The sequence below is a fragment of the Schistocerca cancellata genome, chromosome 9 (genome assembly GCF_023864275.1).
Source record: "Schistocerca cancellata isolate TAMUIC-IGC-003103 chromosome 9, iqSchCanc2.1, whole genome shotgun sequence".
NCBI classification, from domain to species: Eukaryota; Metazoa; Arthropoda; class Insecta; order Orthoptera; family Acrididae; genus Schistocerca; species Schistocerca cancellata.
This window is the reverse complement of record NC_064634.1, coordinates 378,810,399-378,832,013: the sequence shown is the minus strand read 5'-3', so window position 1 is coordinate 378,832,013 and position 21,615 is coordinate 378,810,399. Positions and strand designations below refer to the sequence as shown.

The 21,615-nt window shown below is 38.3% G+C and overlaps 1 protein-coding gene across 1 annotated transcript; it reads left to right on the top strand.

The window, feature by feature from the left end:
* The first annotated feature begins 766 nt into the window (after window positions 1–766).
* Window positions 767–20,206, top strand: LOC126100540 (UMP-CMP kinase 2, mitochondrial-like). Its single transcript, XM_049911158.1, has 5 exons — window positions 767–1,941; window positions 2,013–2,136; window positions 2,219–2,420; window positions 6,572–6,814; window positions 19,476–20,206. The coding sequence occupies exons 1-5, from the start codon at window positions 1,855–1,857 to the stop codon at window positions 19,594–19,596; spliced, it is 777 nt and encodes a 258-aa protein (XP_049767115.1). The 5' UTR covers window positions 767–1,854; the 3' UTR covers window positions 19,597–20,206.
* The last annotated feature ends 1,409 nt before the right edge of the window (window positions 20,207–21,615 follow it).

Genomic DNA, 21,615 nt, shown 5'->3' with positions numbered 1-21,615 from the left:
TATTTATTGGAACAGTGTGATATAGAATGTCCAATTGCTGTATGTACAGTTTAAAATCTCACTTCTGAGACATTTATAAGTTTACAAATTGTACCAAAGAAACATACTGTCACTTACTTTGTTATGGTTCTCACCATAAAAAAAATGTGCTTTCACAGTTTGCTTTACTTTTTTAACTCATTGTCACTAGCAGGGACCGTTTCCTTTGTTTATTATTTATCAACAAAAACATTAATGGCAATCAGACAGCACAGGCAGTTTCTATTCAAAAACTCACACTGCTGTACAGTACCAAATTAGTCTTCATAAGCAATAATCATGAATTTCTGCAACACAATTAGCACTTCACTAGTAATTTCTTCATCCAAAACGTCTATAGCAAGAAAATTTAAAAGTTCAATACTATTATTACTTTATTACTATATCTTCGTCGTTTACCAGCCATGGCTGGACAGACTGCGTCACAAATACAATGTTTATCAACTAACATTTATATAACACCATATACAAAATTTATATTACAAATAAAAGAAAATATTTATGCAGTGCACAAAAACACATAGAACATAGAGAAAATGAAATATAACTAAACAGGAAAGTAAAACTTCATAGCAGCAAATGAAAATTGAGGGCATCATGAAACAGTTCGCTCGATTTTCAAAATGTTTCATGGTCTGACAAATGCTACATAAACAATGTTATTGCATAGATCGTCCTCTAGTAACAGAGTCCAGCTAACTAGCTTACATCACAACGCCTAACATCTGTTTCTGATTCTCCACTCCAGTGTAATACATTAATAAATACTTGTACACCATCAGGATTGTGAAATATAATTAGAAGCCTTCGTGTTAGTGGCACATTCAATCTGCTGAAACGAATGTTACATAAATATACAAAGCTGTTCGTAAACTGGTGTCTCTTGATAAGAACCTCTCGAGAGAAGTTACTTAAAGGTCAAAGACGGCTCAAGGTTAATGAAGGAAACACGTGTCCATGACGTTTATGCAGCCATCGGCTATAAACTTGCGATTGGGATCAATCTATCTGCGTAGTCCTCTGTAGTCTGAAACTTACAGTGTTGATCAGTTAACATAACAAGAAATCGAACACTTGACTCATGAAAACTGCCCGTAGGTTGTAGAGAACGTTCCTATGAATTAGTTGCGAGGTATATTATTGAGAATATTTTTTGTGTAGTCCTCCATTACCGTAAACTGTAGGTCCTGTAAACAGCCTAGACACTTCGACTCGTAGTGGAGTGAAGACTGTGACAACGTACATGAGATTATGAAAACTTCAGTGAAGGTTTTATTTAAAGTCAAGGTTAAATTTCAGTATCAACAGGGTCTCATATTACAGATGACACGCTGCGAGAGGGAACAATACGTGTTTATAAATTTTGTAACATTTATAGAATATAACAATAGGAGAGAATGTATTGAACGGAACCATGAAAATTATGTACATTTAAAAATGACTCAATTTCACTGGTGGACCGACTATTTCCCTATTGTGAAACACAGTTCTACAGAAACTGTAACTAAGAAGCAGGTTAGTAATAGCACGATTTAGTTAATAAAGTATGAGGTAACGTGAAGGATTTGGCAGGCTGTGGAACGAAAGAACAATGACAGCGTGTTTTGTGTGGCAGAAGTTGAATAGCCTGTGACGATTAACTGACTGTCAGTTGTCAGGCTTGATCGGGTAAGTACTAGGTTACTTCATCACGCAGAGCTTAGTTGCAAAGTCATTGACGTGAATTCGTTCTCAGGTGATTGAATTAGACGGTGTGCTAGGTTCTTCCTCATCGGAGGCATTAATTTGTAGTTGTGTGGATTTAATCAGTCCAGAATGGCAAACGCTGAAATTGATGCGAAGAAAATCAAGCACCTTTATCGTTCGCTTGATTCGACTCTATCTGTTCTGCGAAAGGAGGAGGTTAGTTCTAACTTTTTTCCACTTATTTTTATTGGTGTTTCACATCTAACAGGTGAAAGATATTCTTACAGTTTGCTACTCTCCAAGAAGTGAAAGATTTGTTGTCAACGTTCGATACCTGTTATCAGAGAAGCAAAAAGACAGATTCGTATCAAAACAAGACATTTATCGTACTCGAAGGTCTGGATGGATCAGGTACGTACGACATTGCCAAACTGAAATTGTAGATTTTAACACACTAAGAGGTCGATGATATATAATGAAGTGAATTTTGTAGGTAAAACAACGATAGCGAAGAAACTTGCGACAGCCCTTAACGGAGTAAGGTGTAAAACACCACCAACAGTATTGCAGACACTGAGGGCCAAATTTGATACACATCCACCCATTCTCCGAAGAGCGTATTATTCCCTTGGAAACTATGTAGCAGCAAAAGAGATTGAAGAGACACTAAAATACAGTTCAGTGATTCTAGACAGGTATGTTCCATTTATCTGCACATTTGCTTAGTAAACTGTTGTAGGTGGACTATTTATTATTGGTTGTTTCATATTGTGTACCTGTAGATCAGTCCATGCATTAAGAGCATTTTTACTGCAATATACTTATGCGTGAGATAGCCCATTGTGGCTCATTTGTAGAGTGCCAGACTTAGTCCAGAGGCTTGATATCTGATTAGTCCTAGGATTTTTATGTACAACTTCTTTCACATATGTCAGTGTTTGTTAATGTGCAAAATGCCAAGTTCCACCTTGGTTCATGGCCCACATTAGACTGTACTGGATGAGTAAATGAGTTCAGAAGTCAGAGACAGACAACAGCACACCACCTCCCGTAGGACTGTGCCTAATAAAATACTGGTGTTCAAAAACCACCTCCAATATGACAATGCCTAGTGAAGCACACTGGTGTTCAAATTAACCTTCGAGTTGATGAGAACATTACTGATATGGCTGTAATATCACATTTAAGAACTGTGGATTGAAATTACGAGTACTTTGAAAGTAGTTCGAGAATGCTTTTAGACAGTAGCAGCTGGATAGAAACATGTTTCAATGAGAGAAATTGGCAGATACACTAATCAAGTTACTAAATAAGTAGGGGAGAGTGGGGCACATTGAACCATAAAAAAATATTTCCTCGTGTTACTCATGCAATAATGTTATTACAGAGTTGTGATCTACAGATGTTACAGTTTAATCATTCAAGTATCAAATGGCCTTATATGACTGCATTGTCATTAATTGTTTTTTAGCTGCACACCTTTGAAGAAAATTTGGTAAATGGTTCATTGTGCCCCACATGTGGTGTATAATGAACCACTTTAAACACATTCATTGAAAGAACCTATTTAGCATACAAAGTAAGTGTAAATGTACTTTAAACATAATGTTTACATATATTCAATGTGTGAATCATATAATTAAATCTGTAGGCACACAGTCGTGTAACTTATTTTGGAATTATTGAACATCCATGGACTTGAACCTGAGTTAGCATAACCACCCCATTGGCTTTTGCTACATCTATTACCTCAATTGACAGATGGGTTCCATGATTGTCTAAAATTAGAAGTGAAGGATTGTCTTTGCTACTACTGAATTTGTGGATGAAATGTTTCACGACATCCACAAAAAGTTCGCTATTCAGCCAGCCACTCTTTATTGCTAAACACAGGGTGCCTGTTGGTGTATTACTTATCATATGTTGTTTAAAATGTACTCGAGGAAATATCATTGCTGGGGGCAGGGGAAAGTACCACCTGCACTGATTATGCAACAGGTAGTCACTAAGACACCACATTCTCCACTAGTAGCTTGAGAAATCTGTTTACTTCCCTTTTGTGCCACTACCTTTGGAAGCCTATCTGGTACAGTTGAGGTACTTGCTTCATCCAGATTGAAAACCCTTGTACCATCAGTGAAAGTAGGGTATCTCTGGTAAAGGTCTTTCAAGTTATTGAAGAAATTCGAAACAGTATACCGATTAGTGGATGTTGATGTGGATATGCTGCAGCCCTCTGGAGTTCAGATACTTAAAAGGGGATGTCGTTTCATGAACCCATAGAACCAGTCTACACCAGCCATTCCCTCTGTCCAGTTCTCAGGATATTTCAGACCATTTTTCACAGCCAGCTCACTTGCTAAGCACCTGCACGTTTTAGTTTCAACACCAAAGCATATCTTAGAAGAATGCAACAAATACTCCACTAATTCTTTCTCCTGCTCCACAGAAAATACCTTTCGATTTTCATAGTTTGGTGTCAATCTTTCACTGGAACCACATTTAATGTTTTGAACATATCGTTGAAGAGTAAGGTAAGGTATTGAATGAGATTTAGCTGCTTGGCGAACTGCCATACCCTTATTAAGAACATCCTGTACAGCTTCTTGCATAACATCATGGTCAGTTTTACCTCTGTCCGTCTTCCTGCAGTACAAATGAACCATCTTCAAACGTGATAATATAAAACAGGACTGCTGGACATCTGTAATTTCTGTATTTACCCATGCTAAGCAAACAAAGTACAGAGTGCTTGTATTGGACAATTATAATATTCCTGGGGCACAATGGACCACCCTGGGGTACAACGAACCATGGCTCATTGTGCCCCGGGAGTGTGCCCCAACAGTACATACACTCCTGGAAATTGAAATAAGAACACCGTGAATTCATTGTCCCAGGAAGGGGAAACTTTATTGACACATTCCTGGGGTAGATACATCACATGATCACACTGACAGAACCACAGGCACATAGACACAGGCAACAGAGCATGCACAATGTCGGCACTAGTACAGTGTATATCCACCTTTCACAGCAATGCAGGCTGCTATTCTCCCATGGAGACGATCGTAGAGATGCTGGATGTAGTCCTGTGGAACGGCTTGCCATGCCATTTCCACCTGGCGCCTCAGTTGGACCAGCGTTCGTGCTGGACGTGCAGACCGCGTGAGACGATGCTTCATCCAGTACCAAACATTCTTAATGGGGGACAGATCCGGAGATCTTGCTGGCCAGGGTAGTTGACTTACGCCTTCTAGAGCACGTTGGGTGGCACGGGATACATGCGGACGTGCATTGTCCTGTTGGAACAGCAAGTTCCCTTGCCGGTCTAGGAATGGTAGAACGATGGGTTCGATGACGGTTTGGATGTACCGTGCACTATTCAGTGTCCCCTCGACGATCACCAGTGGTGTACGGCCAGTGTAGGAGATCGCTCCCCACACCATGATGCCGGGTGTTGGCCCTGTGTGCCTCGGTCGTATGCAGTCCAGATTGTGGCGCTCACCGGCACGGCGCCAAACACGCATACGACCATCATTGGCACCAAGGCAGAAGCGACTCTCATTGCTGAAGACGACACGTCTCCATTCGTCCCTCCATTCACGCCTGTCGCGACACCACTGGAGGCGGGCTGCACGATGTTGGGGCGTGAGCGGAAGACGGCCTAACGGTGTGCGGGACCGTAGCCCAGCTTCATGGAGACGGTTGCGAATGGTCCTCGCCGATACCCCAGGAGCAACAGTGTCCCTAATTTGCTGGGAAGTGGCGGTGCGGTCCCCTACGGCACTGCGTAGGATCCTACGGTCTTGGAGTGCATCCGTGCGTCGCTGCGGTCCAGTCCCAGGTCGACGGGCACGTGCACCTTCCGCCGACCACTGGCGACAACATCGATGTACTGTGGAGACCTCACGCCCCACGTGTTGAGCAATTCGGCGGTACATCCACCCGGCCTCCCGCATGCCCACTATACGCCCTCGCTCGAAGTCCGTCAACTGCACATACGGTTCACATCCACGCTGTCGCGGCATGCTACCAGTGTTAAAGACTGCGATGGAGCTCCGTATGCCACGGCAAACTGGCTGACACTGACGGCGGCGGTGCATAAATGCTGCGCAGCTAGCGCCATTCGACGGCCAACACCGCGGTTCCTGGTGTGTCCGCTGTGCCGTGCGTGTGATCATTGCTTGTACAGCCCTCTCACAGTGTCCGGAGCAAGTATGGTGGGTCTGACACACCGGTGTCAATGTGTTCTTTTTTCCATTTCCAGGAGTGTATTTCAAACAAAGCTCATGTGAGGTTATGTATGAACATTGTTAATATTTTAAGATCTATATCATTAAAATACAGTATTGATATTGTTAAAATGACCTACTTTCTCTAAAATTTGGTGACAAAAGATTGAACAAAATTCAATCTATCTACGTCTCCAAAAATTACTTCACTGTCACGAAACTAACATATCGCCAGTACAACACTAATGGCGGGAACTAGATCCGGCAGAAAACAAATGACAGTCAATAGAGCAATACTGACAACATATGCACAAGGGAAAAAATAATTTACCACCTTATACTGAAATTATGCTACCTGATTCATTGTGCCCCGTGGTTCAGAGTGCCCCACTCTCCCCTATTTTGGTTTATACTGCTTGGATATTGGGGTTTAATATAAATTGTTTCCAGCAAAGTTGTAATAGGATATGATATAACTCTGAGAATAACAGCATTTGAGGCAGAGATTTGAAACAGTTTATGTTGATTTAAAAAAAAAAAAAAAATACTGGGATGCTGCTATAAATAAATCATCTAAGACATAAAAAACCTATTTTACTCTTGTTTGCCAGGTTCTATCATAGTACAGCAGTTTTTACAATTGCAACAGACATGTACGAAGCTGGATTAGGTAAGGATGGGCTACCTCCACATGGAGATCCAGTATATCAGTGGCCACAAGATCTCAAACCCATCCCTGATGTGATTTTCTATTTGGATGTGAAGGAACATGTACGATCACAAAGACTTTCTAAGAGGATACAAATTACAGCTGAGGAAGAGCAAATGGCATCAAGTACAGAGTTCAGAGCTTTGTAAGTGGTTTCAGTTTATAAATTGTGCATGCTCCTCTTACTAACTTAACACTAATCTTTGGCCACTGACAAATTCTTTGTGTTTCTCGTAAACTGCTCCCTGCAAGTTACTGAAAACGGCTGTTCCTGAATTGGGCAGGATCAAAGTAAGTAATTACAAGTCTTAATGTAGATTTTTCTTATTCTTAATGTTAACTGTGCTGTTGGTTTGAAAAAGTTATCTGTTCTTTATGATAAGTTTCAGTAAGAAATAGTTAGTATACCCTTTTCACTGAATAGGTTTCAGTAGTATTTTAGTGAGTTCAACACACAAATAATTCACATTACTTACCTTGCAGCTTTTGAGTTTGGTTGATGAGTTATCTCAAGTAGGACTTCATGGAGTGAAAATAAACAATATGTATATAAACTTCTCAATTATTACATAATCTGTCTAGTTCTGTGGCGTGCTCCTCTCAACCGATTTTATTCTTGTAATTGCAAAAGTTAGTGCTGTCAACTTCTTGAATCAACATGTCGTCAGGTTTTATGCATGTTTTAAACTGCATAATCTCAGTTTTTTCAAAGGTTGAAGACAACATATTGCTTAGAAACAGCTTAGTAGTGTCTACAAAAATTATGTTAATAGCTCCTTCTAAAACTATAAGTGCTTCGAGATTTACTCCAATGTTCACACAGTCTATAAATGAAACAAGCTGAGCATCTGGTAATGTAACTGATGGAAGGTTATTTGCATTCACAGGAAGAAGTAAGGGTCTTGAGATGAGCCCTAGTTGGACACCACTGTAAGTTGTTGCCAGTTGAATGAAGACTAATAGCTTAATTGAGAATGCTTTTTCTTCTTATATTGCACAGATATTATATGAACAGTTTCCCAGAATTTCCTATAGTAGCTAAATATCCTACATTACTTAAAAGGTGATTCACTCAAAATCTTTTGCCATCACAGCATACACAGGTAGCCCACAATTTATCGTATTATGAATTAAGCACATTGTCACTGTATGTGTAAATATTATTTTCAAAATCAAACTCCTTCAGATATTCATAGTGTCATATTGACAATATGTTATTGATAAGCAAATGGTTTTTCTCAAATTTTGAAGAATACTACTGGAAATGAAAGTGCGTAGAAGGTTGCTGGTGTTTTTCTATTCCATTTCTGATACAGATAACTAACTTCTGCATACTTCAACCAATGATTAATGACTGATTAAATAAATAATACAAAGTATTTAAAAAATGAGAATTATAAATTTTAATGTCACAAAGAATTTTGCATTTTGAAGTAAAGGTCAGCATGTTTTGTACTTAGCTTTGTTGACGTGTGAGACCAGGGATGTATCCTATTGTAGATACTTTTGCTCCTTGTAGTGTTATGGAATTACCTTCTGGAGCAATGCAGCAAATGAATTATTTATTCACGAAGGGAGAGGGGGGCAAGAATATTGTGTAAAGTAGATAATTCCATATTTCTGCATGGATCCCTTCAGAGGGCTTTGAATTCTTGCTCTCACTTCCCTATACCTTTACTCCTGATAAAGTATGACCAGGATTAAAAATAATTTCAGTTGAAATGTGACATACAAAACAACATACAGTAAAAATCAGCTTCAGCTGAATACAAAAACAGTGTTCGTGTCTACTTTGCCTCCTTATCTAGGGTGATGCAAAGGTACACAACAAATTTCCATCTAATATAAAGCAAGAAAATGAGAATCTCTACAAAAAATAAAAACATATTTCATGGACCACTCATCCTGCAACTCATCCGATTATCTAGATTCAGGGAGAGAACATTTCTGTTAGCTACATGGTAAGGTGAAGTATTCATTGTAGAGCTTCAGGGCAAATACCAAGAATCTACAATGTCTCTCCACAGCAGCAAGCCTTGCGTGTGTCACCCTATGGGGTACATAAGGTTGCCAAGTTCCTTGCACATGTGCCATGGACCTGCAGTGGTGGGGTAGGAATAGTAGCGTTGCATGTGTTTTGCAGCTGTTAGTTGTGTCATTGTCTAGTTCTTGTGTCAACTGAATGCAATAAGAATGCTTACTATTGCAAGGGGAGCATTTTTAGTGGAAGAGGTTTTCCGTGCTGGAGGAAACTTTACTCAGCACATGAGATGGCAATTTAGATTGCTTTTTCCTGCTTCAAGATGTTCACCTCTTTACACTGTACATGATTTAATTCGCAAATTCCAGACAGAGGGTTTAGTTCATTATGCACCACAATTTTAACACAACAGAAGCTTGACAACATTTTGGACATCATGTTGCAGAGTCAAACAAAACCAGTGAGGAGATTATTGCAAGAGGCTAAAGTTTCTCATATGACGGCACATAAGGTCATAATCAAAGAACTGGGGTTGTATCTGTATAAAATTACAGCTGTGCAACAATTACATTGTATTGACAATGCAAAACAAATAGTGTATTGTGAATAGTTTCAGCAATTTGTTAACCACTAAGGAGCTGGTGTTTTACATCAAGCCTTTTTCACTGTTGAGGCCTGTTCACCTATCTGGCTACATTAATTCCCAAAATTGACAAATTTTGTCTTCAGAAAATCCACATGCTGTAAGAGCAACACCATTGCACATGGAGAAAACCAGTGTGTGAGTTGCCATAACACAAGTGTGAATTATATGGCTGATCTTTTTTGATGCTACTATCACTTCTGATGCCTAATGTTCCCAGATAATTTATCCATTAATTGCTCTACTGTATGAAAATGAGAGCAATCATTAATTTTTCCAAGAAGACAATGCTACTACCCATATGGCACACCACTCTCTACGACTTTTAGATGTAATCTTTGGAGACAGAATAATTATGAAAGGTAACCCCCTCACCCCCTCCACCAGTGCTCACCAGATCTGCCTCCACGTGACTGTTTTCTTTGGGATGTTGCTAAACATCTGTGTATCAAAATAAACAAAGACAAAGATGAACCGAAGACAGTGATGATTGATTATCTACATTCAATTACACGTGAAATATTGATAAAAGTGTTTGCAAATAAATGTTAACGTGTTGAACTATGCCTTCAGGAAAGAGGAAAACATTTCCAGCACCTACTGTGATATTGGTGAGTACAGTATATTTAATTGTAAGTAGTAAAATTAATGAATTTCATTGTTTTAATTGTAATAATGTTGACTCCCATCTCTCAACATACTGCATCAATTAGCAGTGAGTCCCGGCCCGTAGCTTATGCAGCTACATGAATGTGGTGCTAACCTTACACGCCCCGTAAGGTGAGATGTGGAGCTCACTAGTGCAGAGAGACTTTGCGGACATGCTGTAGTATCCTACTGTGAAAATCCCTGTGGTTTTACAGATGTTGTGGGCTAATTCTTTGAAAAAATATCAAAGCAAGTTACCAATAGGAGACAAAGAACAGGTATTAATACAGCTGTACAAGGCAGCAGCCTTTTTTTTTTTTTGTAGTGATCTCTTTTCTTGCTATTTGTTTAACTGGCATACACTGAGAGAGTATTAATTCTATATCACTGGAAGCTATACAGGGATCCATAAATATTTACCCTAATAACAAAATGATGTAAATATTTATTGGATACAGTAAATGATATGTGCATTATGCCACATATGCCATTACTCATTAAATTTTGAACCTTACGTAAACATTGGGGATTCTGTGGAGAGAAGGACATTGCCGGAACCTCCTCTGCTCGCTTCCAATGGAGGAAGGCAAGGTGATGGGGGAGCTCAAAATCTTCCCACAATGGCGGTCCAAGGTGTTGGAGACAGGAATAAGGTCCACTATGGCACCATCTGCTACTGTCAGGCCAGAAACTGAGGAATAGACCTTGGTCCCAGAGAGCCGTCTGAGGTTGGCCCACATGATGGAAGAGGGGATGGAGTATAACTGTTAAAATAACTAGTAAATGAAATACAGCTAACTTTTTTGCTTCACTTCAGCATGCTTGCTCCGGGTAACAAGCAAAATATCAAGCCATTATTCAGTCTCTCACCACACATTCTGCAACATGACTTTATAATTGTCTCAAAGACATATCTGATGTTCTATCGCAATGTCACAGTGTCAGAAACAGCTGTTTTGTACTCAATATGTTTCTCATATGCACAAACAAAGTAATGTAAGGGGGTAATGATTGGTGATCTCAAGGGCCATGGAACTGGGCTCTCTCTGCCAATCCACCTGTCGGGGAAAGTTTCATTAAGAAAATCGCGGACTTCTAGGACCCAGTGAGGGGGAGTGCCATCTTGCTGAAAGATAAGCGTCGTGGATATCCTGCAGCTGGGGAATGGCATAATTCACCAATATGCGTAGGTAAACATATCCACCTACATTGCTTTCAAGTAAGGAAGATGGGTCAATCACTCGATCACACATTAACCCACACACACACATATTAACCTTTGGACTGCACGAAATGTGTTCTCGTATGACATGAGGATTTTATGATCCTTAGATTCAGACATTTTGGCAGTTAACTTAGCCACAAAGATGAAATGTAGCCTCATCAGAAAATCACACTTCCTACAAGAAATCATTGTCCTCATCCAAACAGATCAGCATGTCCACTTCAAATTGTTCATGTTTTGCGCAATCATCTGGTTATAATGCCTGAATTATTTGGGCCTTGTTCGCATACAGTCTTAAGGCATTTGCAAACCACTTTGTGCACTGTATTCTTTGGCACTTGAAGCTCCTGGGAAAATTGTCTGATCGATTTGTGTGGTGACCTCGTGAATGTGGTTTGAACTGCCTTCACAGTCTCCTCCGGAACAGATGGTCTACTTCTACTTCTGCTTCTCCATTTCTGAACAGACCCCATTGCTAAGAAAGTTCCCATCAGTGCTCTGATTAACATGACATCAAGTGCTCTCTTTCCACAATGGGATACAAATGTTTGCTTCACAGTAATCGGTAATTTGGTTTCTGCTAGCCACACATCACATTGAGCTTTCTCCTGGGGAGAAGCCATTTTTACGATATAGCTCACACAATGCTCCTTGTGTTGCATTAGACACAGCTAAATAGAGACTTCATTGGTTCCCTAGTAGACGATTAACAAAGATCATATGTTAGCATCATAAATATAATTAATACGTAATCTTGAAACCAGGATAAACATTTATTGGCACCCTGTATGTCTTGAAGGGACTGACAGAACTTGATGAGTGAATGAAATGAAATGAAATGACTGAATGATTCTCCTTCATAAGGTTGACAGTGCAAGGTATTGTTTGAAAAGAATTAATATAGTGACATTCAGGAAATGCAAGCTGCCATTGCTGACAGAGATGTTGTTTTATTTTAGAAGTTTACTAGACATTTGTGTACGTTATGAGTGGTGTTAAAGAAAATTTCTATAGTAAAAAAGTTTAGTTGCCAGATTTTTTGATATCTGCTCTGTTCACTCAGCTGCACCATTCTTGTTACAGGCAGTAAGGAAAAAAAGAAAAGGGTAAACACTGCTGTTTAAACTGGCTTTATTTTTTAAAGTGGTAAAAAATAAATGTAGGTATTTTTATAATAATAAGTGGACAACCTGTTATAGTCTGCTTCTTTAAGATGACTGATGGAACTCCAAACATAGCCTGCATTCTGCATACAGATCTCCTTTGCCATACATGCCACTAATCTTCCAAATATCTTAATTCACCAGCTGCAAAAGAGCACCCACTCCCATTACCCAGTGTCAGTCCAGTCTGGAACAGTATAAGCACATCATTTGTCAAGGCTTCATCTACCTATTATAATGTCCAGAAATGAAAAACATCCGATCCACAACCCTTCCCCTTCTCCCGTAAAGTTGTACTTTGTCACTCGCCCATTCTATAAAGTGCCCTTGTCCATCTTTATGCCACGCTACTCCAAAAACATTTTCACATATGTGGAGCGCACAGTTGCAGATCAGTTTTATGCATATCCCCCCCCCCCCCCCATCTTATCCAATTCCAATTCTATCACAGCATATCTTATCTTGTCAGAGGTATTCCAACTATGAAGTCAATCATGTCATATACCAGCTTTGTAGTAACTTTTGCACAGTCCCTTTACGTGGGCTTGAGTACCAATCAGCTGTCCAGCTGAGTGAATGTTCAGTTCCAAATTGTGGCCAATAGTAGAGTTGATTATTCAATGGTGAAACACACTACGAGCACATTGTAGTCAACATCAATGCCTGCTTCACAACCTGTGTAATTTGGATCACACCCCTCCCCCTAGTCCCGCTCAACATCTGCTTCACTGAATTGCGTATGTAGCAGTTGTCCTCAGAGCATGGCCGTTGACCCCCCCCCCCCCCCCCCCCCAGTCCTCTTGGATCCATTCTTCACCACTGTCTGAAATCCGCCCCCCACTCATGCTCTTCTTTCTGTTTAGTCTTCCTCTTCCTCAGCTCAGTTCTCAATATTATCTCGTCTGTAGCAAATTCATAAGTAGGAATTTCCAGATTTTACTTTTTGCAGCACCTGCATCTCTTATGTATGATATGGTTTGACCTGTTGTGTATATTAAGATTCACAAATCAGTTATTTGACTTATTTTTTGGTGTTGTGCAACATGCTATCTGTTAGAGACTGCAGTGTCAGAAATTGAATTTAACAGATTCTCCTCTTGATCAGGAATTTTGATATATCTCATGTTGTTCGTAACCTCGACCATAACGCAAGAGGAGCTGGCTTCTAGTTCATATGTGCAGACACACATATGTAAAGTGATGAGGCTCTTTATAATGACATTGTATCACTCTTGTATAGCACACTGTGACCCTACATGCTGGGTATCAACCAACTGCACATTCATGAACCCATCTTTACTGTATCGCATCAAGTGTGTAATGAACAAACCTGAGGTGGGACTTAGCTGTAGACCAATGAAGCCTGTGGGCAAAGTGAGGGAGAAATTTAAGTGTGTTGTTAACATTATGCAGCACGAGTCAATGGAAATGTTTTCTGTGACACCTCATGTATGTCATTTTGTATTAATTTGCAGTTGTGTATTAATACAGGCAAAAAAGATAAGTGGAGTAAACAAATTATTTTGTTGAGAGCCACTAAAGATCAATAGCTTATTATATTAAATTCCTGAAATTTTGTTTTTGTTGTCTTTTCAGTAGTAGTGGTTGTGGTGTTGGTGGCGCTGTTGTGATACTGGAAGATATAAACATTTTTATTATATTGTTTGGATTGTTGCACTCTCTTTATGTAAAGCAACCAGTTTCTGTAACATTTCATAAGTAGGAATTTCCAGATTCTATTTTTGCAGCACCTGCATCTCTTATGTATGATATCGTTTGACCTGTTGTGTATATTAATAGAAGAGAGAGAGAGAGAGAGAGAGAGAAAAGGTCAATGGGTTAAAATGCTACATAGAATAGAATATATACAACATACTATATAATTGTAATTGCAGTAAACCACCAGTTCACTAAACTGCAAATTACCATACTGAAAGCATTACAAATCTCACATATTAATGTAGAACCGTACATCCACATGAATGCACACAGCCCCATCCTCCCAGTAACAAACAAAAGTATTTGACCTGCGTGATACTACCTAATTCAACTTTTTATTTATTTATTTAAAAAATGCGCGAACAGTGTCTACAAACCTTGCAACATACATTGTCCTCTGTGACCAAGCCACATTTTACCAGAAATTATGATTCGTCTGTCTTCTGTGCATATTATACATTTAATTTAATATCTCTTGCACCTTGTTTTCAATTACAAGTAACTTTCCATTTTATGAGCTTTCCTGTCGTGGCTTGCTACACATTTTCCAGTTTCCTCTGGACACATTCATTTGCAAACCCAACCCTTTTCTCTCATTTTTTTCTCATCTGTATCCCATTTGCTTTTGTCAGGTTTGTATTTTCTGTTTTTTATTGGAGGTTTCTTGCTTTTTCACCCAAAATATCATTTTCTTCTGAATTTTGATAACGTGGATCATTATTTGACTTACATGTCTCATTGTTCATGTTTCCATCTTCTTCAATGGAATTATTTGGCACAACACATGGTACATTAATATCATCACTTTTGTTACCTACTTTATCAATTTGTGATGCGTCTGTGTGACTTTCATCCATAGAAAAGACAGCATATGAAATATGAGCTTCATTAATCATCCTGCAACATTATTTTTCCTGCAAAATTTCATCAGAATGCGATTTTATAACATCAGTGGGCATGATATGAGACAATAAGTTAGTACCATTAACTGAACTGCAGTTTCCATTATCAACTAACACTACACAAAGAGCTTCATTAATTTCATTTCTTAATCAGCCATAACATCTTCAGACTTGTTCTGGTTTAAACCATGATCCAGTCATTTCATTTCCTTGTGCCCTTGTTTTTGGCTATGAAAGTAATATGTTTCCCTGTAGACAAAAAGTTTACCTGGGGAAAAAAAGGGGTGACAAACCTATGTAAAAGAAAGTCTGTATCAAATTAAAATAAAGCTAGAATATTAAGTAATAGTAATTGCACTGCATACAAACCTTACCTATAACTATTTTTGTCACTAATTCAATAAAAAACATTATAAAAATATTATAGCTATTGTAAAGCTTTTATACCCTACAGAAAACACACGTATCCCTTCCATATTTACCATGAATTTGTCCATTTCCCTGTGTAATATAAATACCCGCTACAATTCACAAATAACACAACATTGGAGCACAATGTTGGGTTTAAAGGTTCATGGATGTTGAAGGTTTCACAGTACTAAAGTTCAGAGATATAAAGGTTTCAGTTAAGTCTGATAGATGTCCTTACATTCATACACTGACTTTGAAGGTTTTACAGGGTTTCTAGAATGAAATTTTCACTCTACAGTGGAGTGTGCACTGATATGAAACTTCCTGGCAGATTAAAACTGTGTGCCGGACCGAGACTCGAACTTGGGACCGAGTTCGAGTCTCGGTCCGGCACACAGTTTTAATCTGCCAGGAAGTTTTACAGGGCTGTTTGTCAATAAATTATGAACCTCAATCATCAAAAACACCAAAGTCTCAAAACTCAGCCTTGGGAGGTTTTGATAGTAACCTGATGATACGCAGTTGTTTCGATGATCTACTTATCTAAGTAAATATGAGTCAGTTGCATCTACAAATTATTCATACTGTGATCCAAGAATGGCATGCCACTATGTGACAGTCTATATTGTACCTCTGTGTGTAATTTAAGTCTTCCGATCAATGGCTTTGCACAACCACAGCCATCACATATCACAAGTAAATTCTGTGAAGCTAAAGAGGTTGGTATTATAGGCGTTAGTCAGTGAAACCTTATTTGTCACAATCAAATGAATATTAATGAATATATAAATTTTACCCAATGCATTTCATATTGTCTAGGTTCTAAAGTAATTATTCCACAGTAAAGGTGTTGTCATTTGTGATTCTGTCCTTTTACTCTCATCATGTTGCCATTTGGTATGCGTAGCTGTGATCACATTGACATTATGCTGGAACTGTAGTTATATCCACTTCTACTGCTTGAACCCTTTGGGTTTTGTTAAATAGTTACCACCTGGCCTTCAATTCCTTGAACAGTTACTCAGTTCCACTGTCCTTGATATCCTTAATGTATTCATTTGTTATAGTTGATTGTGTTCTTGTCATTTTATAACTGCACATTCCTGTCACTAACCATGTCAAAAGCTTGTTAATAAATGGTATTACATTTTAAGATGTACAAAATAGTAGCTACAGTACAACAACCCTTCTTTCATTTCACATATTTTTGAAACTGAAGCCCGTCATTCAAAATGATTTATGACTGATGTTGACAGGGTAATGTTCAACTTAAACAATGACCACAAAAATGTGTGACAGTTTCTTTACAAAAATTTACTTTAAACATGTCACTTTTCTTACACTAATCTACAATTTTATTCTAAGATACTGTGGTACAGCCCCATTTAGCTGACTGGTAGTGGAAAACAAATTGTGCCAGACATGTGGAAGTAAGATGAATGGATTCACACTTCAAGCAACTTTTGAGGAAGTTCATTAAGGCCATGCTCCTGTGCTTTCTGAACTTCACATTCCGTCCTTTGCATCTTCAAAAGCATGTACTACCTCTTCTTGCACCAATCACAGCATCCAACCATGCATGCATGTTCCTGTTTCATGTTGCGGTGTCTTCTTGGGAAATCATGTACCATATTTTCAGGAGGGCTTGCTGTAAGTTCCATAAAATCTTTGAATAATGCTGACATGTTCTTTTCCCTAGCTGATCATATACATGCTCAGTAGGATTTAGATTAGAGTTTCAAGCAGACTGAGCCACACCATCTCACTTCATCCAAGAACTCTCGCACTGTTCTTACAACATGTGAGCATGGATTTTCATGCATTAGACGAAAATCATCACCAGTAAATACAGCCGAAGGACAACATGTTCCAAAAGGATTTCCTCTACATACTGATGTGCTTCAAGCTCCCATGCTCCACGAAGACTAAATCTTTTCAGCCACACTGATTCCTTCCCTCACCATCAGAGAGAACCACCTTGAAAAGGCAGCCTGAATGAGTATGTGAAGGCAGTATTTTTCCCCAGGGCTTTTCCACAAACTGTCTTCTACCGTCAGGTGATTGAAGGTCAAATTGTGGCACGTCGGTGAATGACACTGATGTATTCTCCAGCCGCAATATTTCCTTGTGAAACATAGTTGATCTGTGTGATGCTTCTGGTGAGTTCAGGGCCTGTAGCAGGTCTTCTTAATTGAAGATTGGATTTTTCCAATCTTCTGTGGATGGTTTTCTCCCTAACATACAACCCTTAAACTTGGCGGAATTGATTTCTTGCTTCAACAGTGGATAATGTCACCGTTGTTTACCTTCCATTCAGAAGGCTATTGCATGCAGCGACTGTAATATTGACTTGTAAATAATAGATTTCAGCTATCAGTCGTCCTTTTTAATTTTTTTTTAATTGGCAGATCTAGATTTCAGCTCGAAACCAGCCACTCTCAATGCACTATCATTCTCGATCGATGCCTGTAATGCCTTTTGGTCGGGCTTCATCCACAGTTCATTGAATATTCAATGAACTGTGGATGAAACCCAACCAACAGGCATTATGTACTCAGATAAGAGAAGGATGGAGGAGGAAATTGGCTGTGCCCTTTTGAAGGAACCATCTCAGTATTTGCCTTATGCAATTTAGGGAAATCACAGAAAACCCAAATCAGGATGGTTGTACGCGAGTTTGAACTATCGTCGCCCTGAATGTGAGTCCAGTGTGCTAACCACTGCACTACCTCCCCCCCCCCCCCCTCCCCTGTGGTTAAGAACCATCTGCATCTAGGTTTCATAGGTTTATCTATACTGCATTCAGCAAACACTGTCTGTGTTTCCTGAGGTGGTTACCATTCATTACTTACAAGAGTAATCAATGTAGCACAAAGAATGCTTTTCTGTTTTTCGTTGTAGTAGGTTTTTTTGTGAATACCTTTTCTGTCCTCCTCCTTTTATGTTCATCTTTTGCATAATTCAGATTCAATGATGATATTCTCGAGATCTGGGCAGGTGCCAGGAAAAGCCTTTTTTCTTTTCTAATAACTTTAACACATATTTCAAAAATGTGTTTCCCTAGTGCTTAGTTCAATGAGCTACTTCTCTAGATGTTGATGTCTATCCCTCATCATTTTTGACAGCCATTACCTGTTCCGTGCTAAAAAATTGCTCCTCTACAACTTTGGCACCACATATGTTGTCAGACACACACACACACACACACACACACACACACACACACACACACACACACACACACAGCACGCACGCACACTGTGGCATTCAGCTGTGGTTGAGTGAATGCATTGTCTCATTTGTGTTGTTGTGTAACACCAGTGGGTGATACAAAAGGACAAGTTTTGTGATGTAGAAACAGCTCTTAGGGATAACAAAATAGATATCTCCATAAACTTCCATCAAGCCAGTATTCAAGGAATTAAAAATATTGCCTGTTCCCTGCATTTATATATTAGATACTGTCGTCCTTGTTAACAAAACCTGCATTAGCTTGAGACCTAACGAGACGAAGACTGACTAGGAATCTAGTCGGTGTAAGGAATATAGGCAGTGTACTCTACAATAAATTACCCCAATCAGTTTGTGAAAACACACATTTAGGAATAAGTTAAAAACAGTTAACGTACATACTGTTTTTATTCAATTGATGAATATCTAAAGATCAGTTTGTATTAACTCTACCTCAGCCATAATTGTAATTATTGTTAATATCATGACTTTATTACTTTCATGTTTCAGTGTTACTTAATTGTAGTAGTTGTTGTTTGTTGAACTACGCTATATAATTTAATTTTTGTAGCATATCATTGTTCCTTGCAATCTTTCTCAGTCACATTTTTATATTTCTGTGTACATGACTCATCCTAAATCTTTTGTTCATTGTATAATATAAAATTCTTGGGACCAAAATAAATAAAAATGAAATATTTTTCAGTGTGCTCCTTGTAGATGATCAGCATGTAATTGTAGTTTGGACAGATTAGTCTTTTTTCCATTATTTAAGTATTTGTTCTTAATTTGGTTATGCTCATATCCATACCTTTTCCATGAACATTAATTACCTATTGAAATAATTTCCATTTTAAAAAATAATATTGTTTCAATTTTCCAGGTTGAAGGAGACATATTTAAGAATGGCAGAACCTGCTGTGACCGTTATTAATTCTAATCAACCTGTAAAACTGGTTGTAAGTGACATTCTAGATTTCATGAGGGCCAAAATGATGATATAGCACATATTTCTGATGACATTTATTTGAATATCCAGTATAAAACAGAGGTAAAATTCGGTCATGAAAGGAGCAGAATAAGATATCCAACAGTACTCTAGTTTTTTAAATATGGCTGAGTTTCACAAGTTAATACAGCGTGACAAAGGTAGTTAAAAAGGGAAGAAAAATTTAGAAATATTGGATGAAGAGGGATACTTAGTGTGCTCATGAGAATAAATTACTTTCAGACTTCTGAAGTGTAAACCCAGTACACAGAAAAACATAATAATTTGTGTGTAGTATTCATTGAATTGTTACTTTTACCCTTAAATTATTTATTAATTCTGAATTGTAATTAACTTGATACCTGTTATCCAGTTGTTAAAAAAAGAACAATTGTGGAAAACATTCGAACATAACACACTCAGAAGCACATTATTTTCTTCCTTTCTCTGCTCAATTGTGTCATTCAACATGTAGTATTTGCTTTCAGGTGGGTCAGATATTCATTTCAGCTATAAAAATGTTTTATGAAAGATGATACATGTCCACTGATTACACATAGAAAGTGTGTAATGCTGTAAATAAGACATTTATAATTTTTAACTCGCAATAAATGTATTAAAAGCTGGCTCGTTTCTTTTTTATTAATTCACTTCCATTTCATCTTTCATAAATTGCATCATGGAGGAAACACTGTAACGGCACAGAATGAGTCAGTTTATATATTAACAAGCATTAGCAGCCACTGCACACTACTTTTAGAAAGTTTATTAAAAACAAATTATGACTAGTCTAATCTACTCACACTGACAATTACGAGAATTACTTCTCATGCAAGCAAGATCTCCTTCAACACTATAACATCTTACTCTCTTAGTAACAATCAAAAAGGAGATATATTGTTACTCGCGACATGGGAGGTATTTAGTGGCAGACAGGCACACTGAAAGAAAACCATTAGATATCCCAATAGCTTTGCTTGTCTGCTGCCCAATGCCTACTATATCTAATGAACAGTAACCTGTTGTATTTAAAATTGTTGTTCCATCCCCGATTTTCTGTCATGATCTACATAATCAGAGGCCTTGGCAAGGTCACAAAAAATACCAGCAAATTAATTGTTGAGAATTTCTCCAGGCCTCTTCAGTTGATGAATTACTATGTAACCAGTGATGATTTGGTAGTACATCGAAGACAGTAATGATATAATTTGTGTGACCAAAGGCTGAAATATATAATTTAAAGAAAATAGTAATTGTTATTGTTTATTTTGTCAGAAATGAGTTATACATTCCCTGGGCAGAGAATCTTTCATGTGTCAAAATGAGTGGTTGTAAAGAAGTAAGTCAGAAAAATGCTTCAGTATTCTTGTATAAGCTCCCTTCTCAAAACTTTTGGGAGCACCGGAAGGTGACAGATGGGTTAATGATTAGTGCCGAAAACCACTTTTATAAATGAGTCTTATTACTACACATTTCAGGAAATCCTTTTTAGTCATTTGATGAGATAAATTGTAACTCAAGACAGATGCTATCAAGTTAGCACCAGATTTCAGTATCTTGGTAGGAATAGCATCATAGACAGAAGGTTTGTGCATGATACATGATTTTTACCTTTTTGATGACATCATAAGAATTTTGACATTTTGCTTGTAGTGCGCCTTTAAGTCTTGAGTAGAGCCAGCCCTCTGTATTAAATAATGCTCCCTCTTTCCAGCACTAGATACTTGTTAGCAAACTTTCACTTGGTTTCCACTGTAGTTGCTCCTGCTCCCTTGTAAAAGAAGACTGGGTTCGTAGTGGGACCAAGGCAGTATTTATGATGCTGTGAAATTGCCCTTCTAAAAAAGGCTACCGTTCGACCATCGTGGTTAGATAACCACATATTGTGGAGCTAACATCTAGATATGCATTAATCACTATTGTGCTATGACCTATTCTTGTAGGGAATGTCACTGTCACAAAGCTGTATGTTTACTCTACATGCCTTGTATAAGTACTGTCCAAATAAATTGTTATGTAAGTCACCACAGTGACT

Excerpts from the sequence above, each read along its gene's own strand:
- LOC126100540 (XM_049911158.1), top strand. The coding sequence starts at position 1,855 with ATGGCAAACGCTGAAATTGATGCGAAGAAAATCAAGCACCTTTATCGT. Across the intron at positions 2,137-2,218 it reads CGAAGGTCTGGATGGATCAG|GTAAAACAACGATAGCGAAG; the intron begins GTACGTACGACA and ends TGAATTTTGTAG. Across the intron at positions 2,421-6,571 it reads AGTTCAGTGATTCTAGACAG|GTTCTATCATAGTACAGCAG; the intron begins GTATGTTCCATT and ends CTTGTTTGCCAG.